Source organism: Coloeus monedula (genome assembly GCF_965178545.1).
Source record: "Coloeus monedula genome assembly, chromosome: Z".
Lineage (NCBI taxonomy): Eukaryota > Metazoa > Chordata > Aves > Passeriformes > Corvidae > Coloeus > Coloeus monedula.
The window spans coordinates 49,745,976-49,763,357 of record NC_138822.1 but is presented as its reverse complement, the minus strand read 5'-3'; the positions used below and the strand labels follow the sequence as shown (position 1 = coordinate 49,763,357).

At 36.3% G+C, this 17,382-nt stretch overlaps 1 protein-coding gene across 2 annotated transcripts in view; it reads left to right on the top strand.

Moving 5' to 3' along the window:
* AUH (AU RNA binding methylglutaconyl-CoA hydratase) overlaps positions 1–17,382 on the top strand; it is a 116,743-nt gene that overhangs the window by 60,436 nt on the left and 38,925 nt on the right. Inside the window, exons 5-6 of one of the 2 annotated variants that reach the window (XM_082301216.1) lie at positions 763–855; positions 1,783–1,839. The exons of the other annotated variant lie outside the window; for it this stretch is intronic. Coding sequence (XP_082157342.1) covers positions 763–855; positions 1,783–1,839 — 150 coding nt within the window. The remainder of the gene's footprint in view (positions 1–762; positions 856–1,782; positions 1,840–17,382) is intronic. 2 annotated transcript variants of the gene reach the window in all.

Below are 17,382 nucleotides of genomic sequence, written 5' to 3'. Positions count from 1 at the left end.
AGAGGGAGAAATACAGCTCTTAGTTTGCCTAATTCCCGCAATTAGAAGCTTTCAAAGAAACAGAAGCACACAGATGTTCGCAGAAAGGGTGCAAAGCCAAAGAGGGCAGGCCCCCCCTTGGTCCTCTCTTTTATTTGGAGAAGGGGAAAGGGGAGGACTGGGGGCGGACCCGGGGTGAGCGGCCAATCAGACACTGCTGAAGAGTCTGAGTTACATTTGGCTTTGCCCGCGCTTTGGAACAAAGGGGTTCAGCTTGGGGAGAGGGAGGGGAAGCTCGGAACAGGCAGCAACACCTTCCCACTTCTATTAAGCTGTTAACTGCTGCTTCGCAGGAGAAAAGGGGCAATAGTGGTGGCCACTATTGCCAGTGGTGGTCTAGAAATGTCAAGACACAGAGAGCTTCTAGTTGTGAAAGCATCACAGGCACATCATACATACATACACCTCTATTTCATCTGGGACTGTTCGTATAAGGCTTTGTCTAGCTCTGATTCTCTGTGTTCTTGAAGTTCACTTTTCAGATTTCTGTCGAAAGTTAGCAGAAGCCAGAGAAAGACATGCAAACCTATTCAGCCGCAGAGGGATAGGGAGAGTCATTTTTTTTGCCAAAGTGTTGCTGATCAATCAATCAGTTTTTAGTCACAGTTTATTTTATGAAATTTTATTCCCATAATATGACTGTGCAATGAGCAAAATGTAATGAAATCACATTCTGGAGATGTTCTTTATGAGGTTGGTGTTAATTGGTACTTTCTTTTTCAGCTAATCTGCCTGTACCTACTATTGCTGCAATAGATGGAACTGCCTTAGGTGGTGGCCTAGAACTTGCGTTAGCCTGTGATATACGGGTGGCAGGTAGGTCTGAATCCTGCTGTGGAATATAGAATTATTAGTGTTGTAGCTGGCTTGAGTAATCCATCTGTTGGCAACAGTCTTATAAAACTTATATTGTACTTGATATTGTTTATAATCCATTATTTTAAAGGACTTTAGCGGAAACCTGTCTAAGTACTTGCTAATGTTTCATTTAAAGCAACTTAACCCAGTTAGCTGGACTGGTTTTGTTAAATGTTTATTTGATTCTTCTGACCCTAATTTTATCAGTATTGCCTGAAGGGGTTATGTAATTATTTTCATTTTTTTTTTTTGATTCTTGTGCATTTGAAGTGCTCTAGATGGAGATATGATTTTATGTAAACAGGGTGCAGGGAAAGAACAAAAGTTTCTAGTGAATGTATTATTACGCAAGAAATTAAATTATAAAAGTGACAACAACTCTTGAAAAGAGGAACCTTGAGCTAATAAACTGTTAGAACTGTAAAGGAAGTTGATGGAAAGTAAATGGAAACTTGGTCCTGAGCAATTGCCAGTAACTTAGGATTTATAAAATTATTTGACCTTAGAGAATATGCTGTCACCTAAAGAATTCAAATAATCAGATACAGAATTCTACCCCATTCTAAGATGTTAAGCAATAACAGCCATTCTGTTTTAGTACTTTCCATTTGGAAGCAAGTCTCTGTTACTCACAGATTTGCTTACTTCCTACGTGAAAATTAATAAGGTACTGAATTTACCTTGGTGGAAGTAGTTGGATCTTTTACTAAAAGCAGATCAGAATCTATTTGAAGTTTTTTAAATAAACAAATTTTTAAAAAGTGATTTATTTAGTTTTGTGAAGAAAATTTAATTAGTAAACTTCAAGGTCATCATTACGTATTTTTCATTGGTTTTTTTTCCCTCTACATTATAGTAAGAACTCCTTTACATTCTGTTTTTTAGCCTCTTCTGCTAAAATGGGCCTAGTTGAAACAAAGTTGGCAATCATTCCAGGTGCAGGTATGAATGTTTTGCTTTTGCTACAACAGATAACTAAGTAACATATATACTTAGTATTAGATTTTGAATTTTTTATGGATTTCTGCCTATTTTTATATTTCTATTAAGAATTATAGCATGTTTTATGGCTTATTGCTTGTATTATTTATCAAAATTAATTTAAAAGTGTTTTTCTTATTTTCAGGGAGGGTCACCTGTATATTATATTTTTAAACAAAGTCTTCATTAACTAAGTAAACATTGAGGGATTCTGTAAATGGCATTTTATGTCTTGATCTGAAGGTATAAATATAATTTTGCTAAGGGTCAGGCAAGGATAAAGGATTAACTGTCAGTGTATAAAACCAGTTATTTGAATTAAGATCCACTTTTATATGACATTTGGTACTTTAGGATTCAAATTCTGTTTTCAAGCTGCTTGTTTATTGGTTGTAAAGAGTTTAAGAACTGAAAGTGTAGCTGTGAAAAAATGTATTGTCTTGCCAAGATTTTTTGAGTCAAAAACTTCTTTTATGTTTGAAAAGTCAGTTGACCTGCTTTTCCTAGACTCAAGGTAAATGGAAGTTATGTAATAAATAATGTTCAAGGAGGTGTTGCAAAACCTTTTGTTTTTATTTTATGCATAAATCATTGCTACCTTAGTTAAGTTTGCTGCTCTGGGAGAAGGGCAATAACTTGGAAAAAAGTGCATCCTTGTGATTTTTTGCTTTAATTTCTGAAAGTTCTAGGAAACTTCATACTGTTTCTTTTCTCCTGTTTTCTTTCTAATGGGTGGAACCTGTTTTGAAAGTACTATATCCAATTCTGATGGATACCACTGCAGGTCACACAGAAAAAACAGTAAAAACAATCATAATGGGAGTAGTGGTATGAACTTTGTGTATAAAACTGTCCCATCCTGTGACCAATCTGGACAATTATTGTACAATTTCAACTGCTGTATTATTATGGTTACTGTTGAGATGTAATTTCAGTCAGTGCTTTCTGTGGTCAGAGCTACATTTTACATGAGGAAAACAGTTATGATTGATGCCTGGTTTCTTTTTAATGGCAGATAAAGATAGTAATGCAGATGATTTTAAAGATGTATTTACTTGTACTGGTGTTGTCATGAAATCATGTGCCTTGGCAATAAGTCCTAGTGAAGAAAAAGGCAGAAATTGGTGTTGTTTATCTTTGTCAGTTTTAACTCTTTGTTCTCCCATCCCCTCCTTTCCTAAGAAATTCTGTAGGACAGTATTGGAAACATACTCTGCAGTTCAAGAAATTCAGGTCAAGTTCTCCATATATTCTCAGTATTCAACCTTTTGTCTCATTTCCTTGTCTTCAGTTAATTATAGATATTTCAAACTTGTGTGCTCTTACATTAAAATGCTAGTTAAGTGGCTCATTATAAGTTTCTTTCAGAATATTTTACTGCTATTCAAAGACTGAGGTTTGAAAAATCCTTTTTTTTTCATCTCCTCTTAAAATAATTGTTTGGGTGCATGTCTTCAGCTCCTTGAAAATATGACAGATTTGATCTTGTTACACTGACTTTTCAATTTACAACAGTTTGGGGTACGTTCAGTGATGAATTTTTTCCCCTGTTCCTATCAGCCCTTCTGACAACTATTTTTGTTGAAGGTATTTGAGCTAATCACAACTTTTTCCTGATCAGCCTGTACTTGGACCAGTCCTGTTGAGCAGTGACAATGTTTCAGCCCTTTTTGCTTCTTCTCATCCAAATAGTAACTGATGATGTTTTTTGTCATCAGCAAGTGAAGAATGAGTGAAGAAATTTTGCATACATCATTTAAGTAGGGAAGACAGATGTACGCACTTGAACCATAGCTTCATGGGTTAATGGAGTATTTTCTGAGTTTATTTCAAGCCGCTCTGAGCCAAAACAGAACTGGGGAGTGGAGCTGAAGTGGGTGAGCTGTAGCTCTTAAGAGGCCTACATAGATTTCTGCTGCCATCTAGTACACCTGAAATCTGCTGACAAACTGAGTTGCTTCTTTGAACTATAACATGGCAAACCACTGTTTTTATTCTGCTCTGTCAGCTGCCAGGAGTATGTGATAAATGTAAAATTTTAACTTGGGTGATAATTAATGTGGGTGTTTGAGGCTTTATGAAAAACATATTTGTACTGTGAGGGTTTGCTTTTTTAAAATCTCAGAAAGTTATAATCAAAGAGCTGTGTTAGAAGAATGTTAGAATTTAATAGTATTAAAATATAGATCCAGGGTATATCAACTGTTAGGTTTTGGACCTTGTTGTATGTTATGGTTTATTCCATTCTTAATGAAATGTGGTTGTCAAAAGACCCAGTGAGATGCTGTCTATTGACCAAACAGTATTAACACAGATTTCCCAGGTGCAAGAAATTTTGCTTCTGAATATGCACAGATGTACGGCAACTGTCTAAAGGCTAAGTTTGAGCAGCAGTTAGTTGAGCTAACCAAAATGCATTGTTCCTTCTAAGTCTGCTGAGGGTCTTGGCCAAGTAGGCATTTATAGAGTATGCTGTATTGTAGCAAGTTGAATCTCCTCAGAAAATTCATCCATGGCAGACAGCATAGCAAGACCAAGCGGGGTGACAGCAGTGCCTCCTTTTATACAATAGCTGTGTTCACGGACCTGCTGTTCGCGTTGTGAGGGAGCAGGATTATTCTTCTGCATTTGGGAATCTAAACCCAGTTTTCTGCATTGTGGAAGAAGCTTAACTGCTAGAATGTGAACTAGGAAAAGTAGAAAATCTTTCTGGTTTTCCTCTTAAGTACATCCCACTTTCTAGTAAGGAAGTCAAGGTTAAGAGAACTAGTGTAAATGTACAACAGAGAGGAAAGCTTGGTAACTTAGTGATGGGAAAGTCACTTGAGTAGAAATATTATTGATGATTTTTGTTTTATAAGGTGAGTCTGCCAGTCATCATTGCACAAGTGGTCCTATGCCAACACGGAAAACGTGTCATAGAATCATTTAGGATGGAAAAGACCTTTCAGCTCATAAAGTCCAACAATCAAGTAAGGACTGCCAAGTTCATCACTAAACCATGTCGCTAAGTGCCACATCTACATGTAACTCAACCACTTCCCTGGACAGCCTGTTCCAGTGCTTGACAACCCTTCAGTGAAGAAATTTTTCCTGATATCCAGTGTAAACCTACCTTGGCACAACTTGAAGTATTTGTTACTTGGTAAAAGAGATTGACCCCAACCTCCTTTCAGGTGGTTGTAAGGAGCAATAACATCTCCCTTGAGCCTCATTTTCTCCAGGCTTAACAATCCCAGCTCCTTCAGCAGTTCCTCACAGGACTTGTGCTCCCTTTACTGGCTCTATTGCCCTTCTCTGGACATGCTCCAGCACTTTAATGTCTTTTTGTAGCGATCCAGAACTGGACACAGGATTCGAGGTGTGGCCTCACCAGTGCTGAGTACAGGGGGACAATCACTGCCCTGGTCCTGCTGGTCACACTGTTGCTGATACAGGCCAAGATGCCATTGGCCTCCTTAGCCACCTAGGCACAGCATGTTCTGCTGTTGTCAGCCAGCACCCCCAGGTCCTTTTCTGCTAGGCAGCTTTCCAGCCACACTGCCTTAAGCCGGAAGCATTGCATGGGGTTGTCTCCTAAGTATTTCTGCGTTTTTTATGGAGTTCCAGCAAAACTCTCTGCTCAGTCAGGCTGGTCTTCTTTCCCACTGACTCTTCTTTTGCCACCGAGGAATGGTCTGCTCCTCTGCCTTTAGGATTTTCTTCTTGAAGAATGTCCAGCCTTCCTGAGAGCCTTGGCCCTTCTGGACTGCCTCCTAAAGGATTGTATCGACTAGTCTCCTAAACAAACAGAAGTCTGTCTTCCGGAAGTCTGAGGTGGCAGTTCTGCTGACCCCCTTCCTTACTGCTCTGAGAACCAAAAACTATCATTTCATGGTTGCCTGTACCCTAGATGGCTTCTGAGCATCACATCATCCTTCTGTTCACAAATAGCAGTAGGGCACCTGGCCTCTTGGCTCACTCACCAACTCTGTCAGGAAATTATCTTCCACATAGTCCAGGAATCTCTTAGACTGTTTCTTTTTGCTATATTGTATTTCAGAGTGTGTATGGGTATGTTCATCCCCTCTCTTCTTCATGTTTCTTCACTGTGAACTTGGTGTCTGTTAGCTTGTTGTGGTATAATTTGTGGTTTACAGGGTAGAGGTTGCAAAAACAAACAGTCCCTAGAATTTTATTAAAAGTAGGTGGCCAGATGAAGGGAAAATTTTATTGGCCTCAGATGAAAAGGTTTCAGCATGAACTAACCTATTCTTGGGCATGAAAGAAAGCGCACAGGAGGGAGTTGTTGTGTATGCTTAGCTGTGGATAATGTTTCAGTCAGAATACTCATCTCAGTGGACAGCAATGAGTTTGTATGAGACAGGATTTCATGAGAAACTAGACTTCATTAGCTTTGCAGTTTAAGGAGATGCTTGTTACCAGTCAGAGTGACTTTTCTCAAAGCTATTCATTGCTAAAAGGAGTTACTACTTTTTGATCTCTTAGTTAAAAAGCTGTTTAAACAACTTATTTTCTGTGTAATCCTGTGTCTGTAAGGAACTCAAAATAATGTGGGAAGAGTCTTTTTACACAAGAAAATTGTGTTTGTTCTCTTTGTTTTGTTTCCCAAGCTGACATTAAAAAAAGTGCAAATATCTGTCACTAATTAAATGTAGTTCTTGATGTCTCTCAACTTGCAAAGGAAGTGTTTTTCAGTGACAACTTTCTCCTTAGCCAAAAATTTTTTTGGAGTATTTGTTTGTTGAAGTAGTTTGTTTTTCTGGTTTGTAACTTTTTAAAACTCTCTCACTTCATGGTGTAATTCGGTTGTTTATCTCTAGATTCTCACAATGGATGTCATATTAAGCCTGGAATTGATAGATGATGCGTTGTTGGCAGATCTGCTTTTATTTGTTAGTATCATATATATATACCACTCAGTATTAGATCTGTTGTGAGAAGATAAAATGCTTGTAAACAATATACATAAACTTTCTACTCTGTTAATAGAATGAGATATATTAGTTGCACAAGGGCGAGTATTCTGTGATAGCAAGAAGTGGAAAAGACAGGGATAAATATAAAAAATAATTTGCATTTTCTTTATGCAATTTATTTCCACAAAAGATTTAGGTGTAAGGTAGAGGTATTGGTATACATAAACAATTACGCTTCCACCAAAAAAAAAAATAGAACTCCATTGAAATTAATACGCTTGTGTAAGCAGGTAATTTGATCTTGCTAGATAAAAACTGTGTCTATTGGCCTGCATATAGGCCAATACGTGCAGGCTGCCACTCTTTTTTTGGTTTGTTTTGTTTATAAAGGCATTTTAATTAACAAGGCTTTGTTAATTTCATCATCATTTTGCCTTTATTCTTCCATGCTCCTCCCAGAAATCCCACTACTTCATTACCAAACTGTTTTCCACTGTTTAATATTAAAATAAAAACCAAGCGCATAAATCCTGGGATCATGCTTTCCTTGAGAGCATTTAGTTGAAAAGCATATTTTATGAAGACGACTTCTAAAAAAAAGAAAGGAAACAAAAAGAAACTGTTAAGTCTCTAAGAAAGTCTTTGTATATAAGCTGTATATTCTTTCCACATCTAAAAGTTGCTTTGAGCTGTTTTTCCAAAGGTGAAGCTGAAGCTTCAAGATGTATGAGACTGGACTGGTTTTGTCTTTAAAATACAGAAAAAGGGAGAGATTAAATTACAGCATTTCTGTGTTCTCCCTTAACTTTGGTAACAGTATTGTTTTGATGGTTTTTCTAGACTTTAAATTGTATTTGAAGAAATTATAGTGCTTGCAGATAACAAGACTATAAAATAAGAGATAGGAACGCTGAAATATTAGGTTTTTTTTTGCATAGGAAGAAAACCAGTGTAAGAATGAAAAGTGGATTTAGGTAATCATAGTGTATTTTCCTTATCTGTGAAAGTATTAATTCTCTGCTTTTAAAGACATCCTCATGGTCTCTGTTGCAGTATTTGTTTTAAAACTGAAAAAAAATTTCTATTTTGGATGAGAAGGATGTCAAGGGAATTTCCAAATGTGAAAAACTCACACAGAATATGTTCTTGTTAGCAGCAGTAGTTGTCCAATTCAGCCAAGTGTAAAGGTTAAATTGAACATCAGACATTTCAAGTTGAAATCCAATGCACATTACAATGGACTGCTAGGATATTCTTTAGAATTCTATATTTCAGTTTCACCGGTAATAGGAATAGCATTTGACAAATGCTGAAAAAGTTGAAGTGTTATTGTTTGTGGTAGTGTCTGAAGTAGAGCTTGAAAGCTTCTCCACATTTAGTGTAGTTTTCCTGCATATAGGTGCTTCTTGACAGTACATCATCACAGACATACTTGGAATGAAAAATCTGCTTATTTTGTATGACTTTATATATCCTACCTGGGTAATACTGTACCTTTCTTTTGCCCATCTTTATTCCTACCTTCACCAGCCTATTCTTTTCTCCGTCTTTAATTTTTTCGTATAGTATCCCGAGGTTTTACGTACACTTTTTTTTTTTTAAATTACATAAGGAAACCTGTACAGGAGTCTTCTTAAATTTTTAAAGTTCGGCTCTTAGTTCTGTGACAATTGACTGACTGATTGGGAAAAAAACACGAAGTGAAGAGTTAGGTCTGAGTCTGGGGATTTTTTTCAGTTAGCCTGTAATGTCTCTTGTGACTTCTATTACTTCTCCTATTTCTTTATCTCCATCCTGTGTCAGAGTTTTAATACTGTAAAGTGCACAAATTAAATACTAGTAGAAGACAGTTTTAAATAAGCTCCTGAATCAGCATCTTCAGCATTTCATCAATACTGTGCCTTAAATTTTTTTACTGTGGAACAACCAAGAAGATGCATTTTCTTCTTCTTGACTTACAATTAAGAGAAGCTTTTAATTTTTTTTCACTGTGGTCCAATAGTGACTATTGAGCATTTAACAATTCTATTATGATCTGATAAATTAGTTACTCTAACAATATTTATCTATTTTTCTTCACTCATCTGAAGTCTCAATACCTCTAGTTGCAATTAATTTTTTTAATGTTTGTTTTGTGCGTTGTATTTAATAAATGGCCTGAAATACGGAATTGGTAATAGCATTGAAAACAGATATCTTAACATCCATGTTTTCTTCAAAGTAATTAAACACAATATATAGAATATTTCTAGAGGGGCAGTAAATTTGTTCTGCTTCTGTAAGTTAAAGAGAATTGTGGTTCTTAGAGTTTCCTTTTCTCAAATAAAAACAAGCTGATATTCATCAAGTGACTCATTTTGTCCCTGGCTTTGGGATCAGTTGTAATGGTGATGTTGAGGTAAAACTGCAAAATTTCTTGCAATAGTAACACTGCAAAAGCTCCATACATAAAACTGATGTCTTGCAAATTTTAAATACAAAATTATTTCATTTTTATAAATAGAATACTTCCCAAGTAGTAGCAGCATCCAACAAAAGAGATAATAGAGCTCCGTGTCGTCCGAACTATCCCCTGTACCTTCATGATACAGGTATCTCCAATACTTAACTTTGCAGAGGGATCCTCAGAGCAACCTTTTCCCCTTGCTTGCTAACCATAGAACAAATCCATATTAAAAACTCAGCCATTTCCAAATCCATATTAAAAACTCAACTAGCACTTCCTACAGAAAAAGGAGGTATCCAAGGCTATCATGTGTGTCCTAGATGACTGGAGTTGTTTAGAATAGTATTTGAAATGTCAAATTCAGTGTAAGAAATGGACCACTTCTGACATTCTGGTTTATTCTGCTAGCAGAGATTGCAGGACATTTCTTCCTGACCAAATTTGGAGATGTCCTGTTTACAAAGCAGAATTAACAGTCAGGCATTTGAGAAATTTCAGTATCTTAAGTAGCAGCGCTGCATGTGCAACATACTGTGTTTAGTTAAGGTTTGTCCCCTGATGCTGCAGAGGAAGAAGGAAGTAAAACAAGGACAAAAGAAAGCCCCAGAAGCCAAGGTGAGCATTAGAGGAAGTGCAAGAGCAGAGACGGGAAATTTTCTTGATCTTGGAAAGCAAGGTATAGAAGTTCTGAGATCAGTATGATATTCCAATGGAGAAATCAAATCTTACCTTACCAATGATTGAATGTTCCTTAGATTTTTGTCATGTCTTGGGAGAATAAAAACATTGTTCTTTATATCAAGATTGAATTTCAGAATACTGTTTTTATTAGAAGTCGTTGTTACAATGAATTGAGCAATGCTATGAATTGCTTTTCTAATTATCATGGGTATATAAGAAAGCTTTTGTGAGTTGGAAAATTGTTTTGTGAGATTGATGGATTGCTCATTTTTGAATGACAGCCAGAAAAAATGAAAAAAATGCAACAAGTTGTTTGATCTTCCATCCTCCTTAAATAATGTAGATTTAAGCCCCATTCAGGTACCATTTCAGTGAGCATGGGTTGTACTGTCACATTTGTATCTTTTCCAGACCATCTAGGTACTGTGGGGAACTGTGGAGTGAAGCTTTGAAAAGAAAGCAAACCCAAACTTTGTTTTTGCAGCTTGGTTTTTCTCACCACATATTTAGAATATTATGAACCTGAATAGAAATTATGGTCTAGGCCAACTGTAACAATATGAATAGAATTCCCATTAGGTTTCATAACATAGATGCAAAGTAGGTTATTGAGCACTTGGGGTGCTCAAGGGAAGAGGACGTGAAAAGAATAAAATAAGTAGAGAAAAGAATGATCTAAGATGCTTCTAGGTAAGGAACTTTTTATTTCTTCAAAGCCAGTTAAAATAAAAAAGTTATCAGCGTGCAGACTTGCACCTAATCAGTTAAACGAGTTTTCTATTCACTCATATGGATCTATCAGAGTTCATGAATGGCTTTGATGAAATGATTTTCCCCTTGTACAAAGTTTGGACTTACTTTAAAAAGTTGTACAAAGCATTTGTACAAGACCACCCTTTTTTACTTTGTAAAAGACGACCCTTTTGTTTTTCAAACATGTCCTGAAACCAAAACCTAGTGTCTATCTCAAGCGCTCTTGTCCACTGAAAATCATAATAGAAACTTCCAATGGCACACTTTCGTGTGAAGTTTTTTTATTCTTTCAATATCTTATTTCTAAGCTTATGCAAAAACAACTAATAATAGCCGGTGTTTCTGGGGAAAAATGGGGCCTGAGAAAAATAAAAATTTTCTGGATATGGAAAACAGAATTCCATGAAATTTTCTGTTAAAAATTGGTGGTTTGGTTGTTTTGGTCTTTTTTTAAATTAAAAAAAAATTGCATTTTGGAAATAAATATTGGACAAATTAAGGGCTTGACTCCTTCTGTTGGCCATGGGGCTGAAACAAAAATCCTGAGCTTACATTTCTAGGCTAGCTTCTTCCGTAGTCAGCATTTCTGAGTTTTAAGGTTCTCTACCTTTTCTGACTAACTTTCCAAGCTCCTCTATTAAAGAGCCTCGTTTCTACTTCAGCTCATTGTCAGAGATTAAATATTGTCTCAGTAGTGTCCTTTCTTCCTGCAGCTTCACTTACTTTATTTGACAAACTAATGCAGCTTTTTCTCTCTTCTTCCTATCTCTACGGTAGCAGAAGGGGTAAGGAGAAAGAACTCCTTAGGAGTTTTAGGAGAGGCAGAGAAAATAGGCAGGTGAAATACAGAAAATTATTAACCTTAAAGAATCAATGAAGAACGAAGATGAAAATGCATAAGCAACTCAGTCTGGGCTGGGAATTTATTTTCTAATACCTTGAGGTGGTGGGGAAAAAAATCTTAATTTTACCTTTTAGTATATAATCAAGCAGAAGTATATTATTACCAAACTATCAGTCTATATGCACGAAAAACATAGCAGGGCAGTGGAACACAACAAAATAAAAGGAATAAAGAAAATTATTCATACCATCTAAGCAATTTTGAAAGACTTAGTTCCTATCCTGTCTCTCTGCATTGACAGCCCAAGAAACATAGACTCCTTATTTTAGTTCTTGGTTTGTGACTAAATGAGATGTGTAAAAAGGGTGATGAAAATACTCCTTGTAGTGTTAAGAAGCTTGTTAATCTGCACAGCGATAGACACAGTTTAGTACAAGATGGTGAAGATGAGACATTGGATGCAAACCCATGTAGCTGATCATGTTACATATCACTTGGTAGTTTTCAGCAGTCCTGTAAAAGTGGTGACCAAATGTGCATTTTAGTTATGAGATAAAAGTATGTGTAGTAGACTTGCATGGTTTTCATGGGTGAGATTAGCAACCTTCATAAATTGGAATCAAACAGCTCATAAGCCACTTTTAAGTGGTTTAAAGTGACTCAGCTTCTGTGTTGCATCCCCCTGTGCCCATGCCTGCCCTTTGTTAAGTCTACAGTTGACAGCACCTGGTTATGATACTGCCGCAGCCTGTACATGTAGTTGGGATGGTAGTCTACAAAGAGATTGTGCACGAACATGGAGACAGAAGGTGTAGGAGACAAAAAGGAGTGCAAAAATATGCACCCTGATCAGGAGATTACTGATAGATAAACAAGACGGGTTGGAGATACAAACATAAGGACTTTTAAAAGTTTTTAATAACTCAGGAGAAAGAAATAAGATGCTAAAACTTTCTATTGATTCTCTTAAATGGTTTATTAGGGAGAAAGTAATTAGTATGGAGTTTCTTTTCTGTTTATTTTTTTCCCATATATTCCCACAGCACTTTTGAAATTTAAATGATGGGTATGTCCTTCCAAACTTAGTCACCAGTCTTTATGACATTATTTGCTTAAAATTTCCATTGACACGAGTGTTTGCCACCGTAAAGCCTACAAAAGCTATGATCATCCTTTAGGATTTTTTTGGGAGCCATGAATCCAGAGGGAATTCAGAGGATAAAAGAAAACGCAACATTTTGAGGAGATTAAATGACCAGGGATTTTTTCATCCTTTTAAATTCTAGACCTTTTGTGTAAGTCATTGCACAAGTGATCGTCACTGCGCATAGCACACAGAGAACAGTTGCAGTTTTGTCATTGGCACGTGTTAGTAAGGACTTGTAAGCAGTAACCAGGATTGCTGGGTGAAATTAATTGAATTGCATTAGTTATGTCATGTTCAAGTCTGACTTATGAAAGAATGTTCTGGGATTTCGACCAATGCTATGATAGTTTTCTTACAGTATTTCAGTTTACCTTCTGCACTTTGCTGGATTAGTAAATGGAAAGCAGTTTACAGAAAGCAACAGGCTTTGGAAAGTTGAAAAGAAGATGAAGTATCTTTGTGTTGTTATTAAGATTCCCTCTTCAAAATGTCTTCATCTCAATATAGATGTTACTGGAGGCGAAGGATTGGGAGTGGGGCTCTAGTGGACCAGCTGGAGTGTATAAATGGGGGCTAGTATAGACGCAACAATACTTGGTAAGTTCCTAAAAATTATGTTGACAGCTGTTGAGCTCATCTATACTCAGTGTGTTTTTTGAAGAGAAGCCAAGGAATTTTTAATCAAGGAAGATTACTGAGCAGATTACTGTGTGCTTAAAAATAGACTTACTTTTATTAGTAAAACTTTTTGTTTAAGCCTGAAGTGTTACATTTTTCACTGAAAATGCAAAAGCTGTTTTGATTTAAAACAGTATTAAATTATTATGAATGAGATGGAAAGAGATAATGAGATGGAAAGAAGATAATATTTATTCTATTTAATTGAAATGTATAGGGATGTTAACATGAGTAATATAAGTGCTTTTTAACTTTAGAATTTAATGGATCTCAGACTGATTTCAAGGGAGAGAGTATTTTCAGTGACTTGTTAGATTGGAAAATGTCTGATTTAAAGAAAATTCTTTATGGAATGTTTTTGTGTGAAGTTATTTTGATAATCTGCTCTCTTAGGACCAATTGCTAGTCTTTTCCCACACTAATGAAACTAGGTCACTAATTTTTGGCACTCATCCAAGTTGTGAGATTTATTTGGTGTTCAAGCACACTGTCTAGAAATAGTGATGCAATGTCAGCAAGGCCACTTTTCATTTCATGAGCACCATTTTCAGTGCCCTGGAATTAATTTATTCACTGACCTGTTAATAACTGCAATCTGTCACTGGTTTAACAGAGGCTGAGGAAGTGTCTGGAAATAGTCGTGGTCACCCTACCAGGTGATCAATTACAGGATTTCTGTTCAATATAATGTTTCTTGGTTTTGATCATGTAGAAGAGTCTGACTTTTATGAAAACAAACCAGAAACTTAATCAAAAGGTAAATACGTATAATTAGTAAATATTGGAGAGAGAATTGATTGAAATGGTGGTTTTACCCCACATTAAACTACAATATATCTGAGAATTAGTCTGGTTACCTCTGAAAAAGTACAGAAATTCAGCATCTATAGATGATAAATAATTTTTTGAAAAAGCACATTCTAATATTACTGTTGTTAAATAAAAAGAAGCTTAGTAATTTGAACTTGCTGGTGTTTCAGGTTTGTTCTCATCCCCAACTCTACAATGTTTTTGTTGAAATCAGGATTGTCTTTTGCCACAGGCACGGCAAGCAGTCGCTTGTGGCAGTGGGTTGCTCTGGAGAGCGACATAGCTGTTAGCCCTTTCCTATTTTGCATGAGGCAGAGCCCTGGAGAGAAAAGCTTGCTGCTGCCATTGAGGGAGAAGGGTTCAATGGTCAGAAAACAGTTCTTGATGCACAGTGACACTTGCTGTTCCTAGCAATGCTGCTGCTATGTTCAATTTTTATGTTTCTGCTGTAGAGAAGCATCAAACCCAGCTCTACAGGGATCCCCCCACTCTGTGTGCATCCTAGCTCTGAGCCTTTTACTTTACTTTAGATCTGAATATTTCTCTTGTTCCTCATTTACCGTTCCCCATGGTACAAGCTGCACAGCATCCTGTCCCTTAATCCACGATCTTGAAAAATTAAATTTTGCCTATAGCAGTAAGCTGGCTCTGATTAAAGTATCAGGCATCATCACTGCAAGTAGTAAACCCTACTCTTGGGTATATATGGGGACAGGCTTTTCTGTACTTGTACAAAACTGTTCTTTAGGCACAGATTAAAGCTTAATAATGAAAAAGGTTTTTATGGGATTTTTTTGTTTGTTTGGTTTGTTTTTGTTATGGGGGCAATTTTTTTGTCTTTTTGAGGGATTCTGAGGTATAATTTAATATAGCTGAGGAGCTTCTGAGTTTGGGTACTTCCTGTGATATTTGAAATACTAAATTTCTGATGGAACTTACAGCAGAGCATAGTGCTGATCTGCTGTCGGTGCTGTTGCAAACATGGAAAGAGTTGCCATTTTTTTGGTCTCAGGTTTCAGGATCAGTAGTGGTTTTTCTGAAGTTTTAGTTTCAGATGAAACTTGTGGCCTGAACTTCCAAGGCTGAGCAATGACAGTTGAAAACATGTCCCTTCTTCATAGTGCCTTGGAAGGGTGGTGTAAGTGAATGGCTGTTTTTATTTCTAATATCATTTTCTCTTGAGTCTTGCTTAAATGTCTTAACAGCATTTGAGGATGGAAAAATAGTAGAGATCTTTTTTAGCAGGAACTTTTATGTTAAAGTGGAGTATCTTTGAAAATTCCAACTTTATACGGTGTACCTGAACTCTGTAGAGGGGCATCATTACATCTTGTTGTAATGTCCAAAGAAGTATTATTGTACACCTCTGTAGTGCTTGAAGAGAATTTATGAAGTCCATTTTGAAGGCTACTTGTTTTTCTGGAATTTAATAGGAAATGCATTTTTTAAATTAAAAAAATGGCAAAATGGGACAAAAAAATAGGAGCTTTCTCATTGACCCTTGCTAAAACCAGTATTTTCAATGGAGACTTGTATAAAGAGCAGTAGCTACTGCATATTCCTCTGTTTTGTGGTATTTATTTTATCAGACTTCTAACTATATGATTTCCCTGCATGGAACAAAGAAAGGTCTGGCTGCTTTGTAAAATATCCAGTCTTTTAATATATGGAATGGTAGCAAATTTTGATGACTTGGTCCAATGCATCTTTTGATGTCTCCTTTGTTTTCAGGTTCTTTCAAGGGACAGTAAATTAAACTGTTCTCAATTCTCTGCATCTGCTGACTGTTCCCCAAAGTCTTTGTAATAAAAAAGAGTAAAATCAAAGTAAATTATTAGTGATTCATTTTCTAATGTGATAAAACATAAAACTAAAACTGGAGATGAACAATGTGAAAGAACATTCTGATCTAGTAAATTACGTAGGTGCAGGACATACTTGGTTTTTCATGCCAGGTAATTGAAATGAAAATTATTTGGATACATCTTCTTGTGTTTGAGATGTGTTTTTCTTAGAAACATACTATTGAAATCTATCTGGTTGTACTAATTTTTAAGCTAGTTTTAGGAAAATTCTGTTGGTAGTTTATAATGTTCTTATGCTATTATATTATTAGTACATAGTGTGGTCATGAATCACGTGATTGTTTTTTGGGGGAGGGGTTGTTTATGTTTCAGCAAGAAATAGAGAAATATGTTAATGCTTTGTGGCTTTTTAAACTCATAGTTGTTTTGGCACGTTGAAACTGGTGTGTTTGGAAAATCCCTCAGCCTGAGTCACTAGTTCACCTGTATTGTAAGATGCATAAAATAGAGCAGTTCAACCATCTAAACATTTGTATGACTTTTTCTTGAAAATATCAGTATGCTAAGGGTTTGCTGGTTTTTTTTGTCATTACTGTGACACTGTTTTTTACATTTTGCTGAGCTTGGCATCTGCTTTATTGGCTGTTTCAAATATGTTTCTTTCACACTTTTGCCAAAGGTTTGCATTTACCAAGAACATATGCTAAGTGCAGTTCTCCTCTTCTGTCATGAGGTCACTTTTTTACCTGTTTTTACTGGGGAAAATTCTTTGGAAAATATCTGTCTTAACTCTCTGTTTCTTGTAAAGAGTCAGTAGGTGATACTTCTCCCAGCAGACCTGGAATAAAAGTAGGTCTTGCAGAAAGCAGATGAATTATAACCAATTAAAAATACTGAAAGTGTTCACAGGTTTGAACATTCCATGTGTTGAATTTTCACTGTACACTACAAGACTTTATTGCTGTAACTCTTGCCTTCAAAATCATCAAGCCATTCTCAGGTGCCTTAATCTCAATTCCATCTAAAATTTCAGTGAATTCACATGTCTTCTAAACAGAAGGAAAAATTAAAACATCTCTCAAGTCACTTCTTCTAGAGTGTATGAATGAGTGAGGTGCTCGGTGGATATTAGGGGAATTAGAAGAAAAAAATTCTGGTAAGTTCATCTTAGATTACAGACTTCCTCACTGTTTTTCTTGTAGTGGAAGTCTGTCTCAGTGTAGCCATGAACATGGAGAAGTTTTCCTCTTAGAAAAGATCAGGAAGGATAGCTGCTTCGATTGGGAAGCTGATATTTTCTGTATAATTTCTACCAACCTCTTTCTGGATGAGTCTTAGGGTGCTACCACACCTGGAGTCAAACAGAGGCAAGGCAAGCCAAAGTTAAAGTTTCTCTCTGTGTACCCTGCTAACTGGTTGGA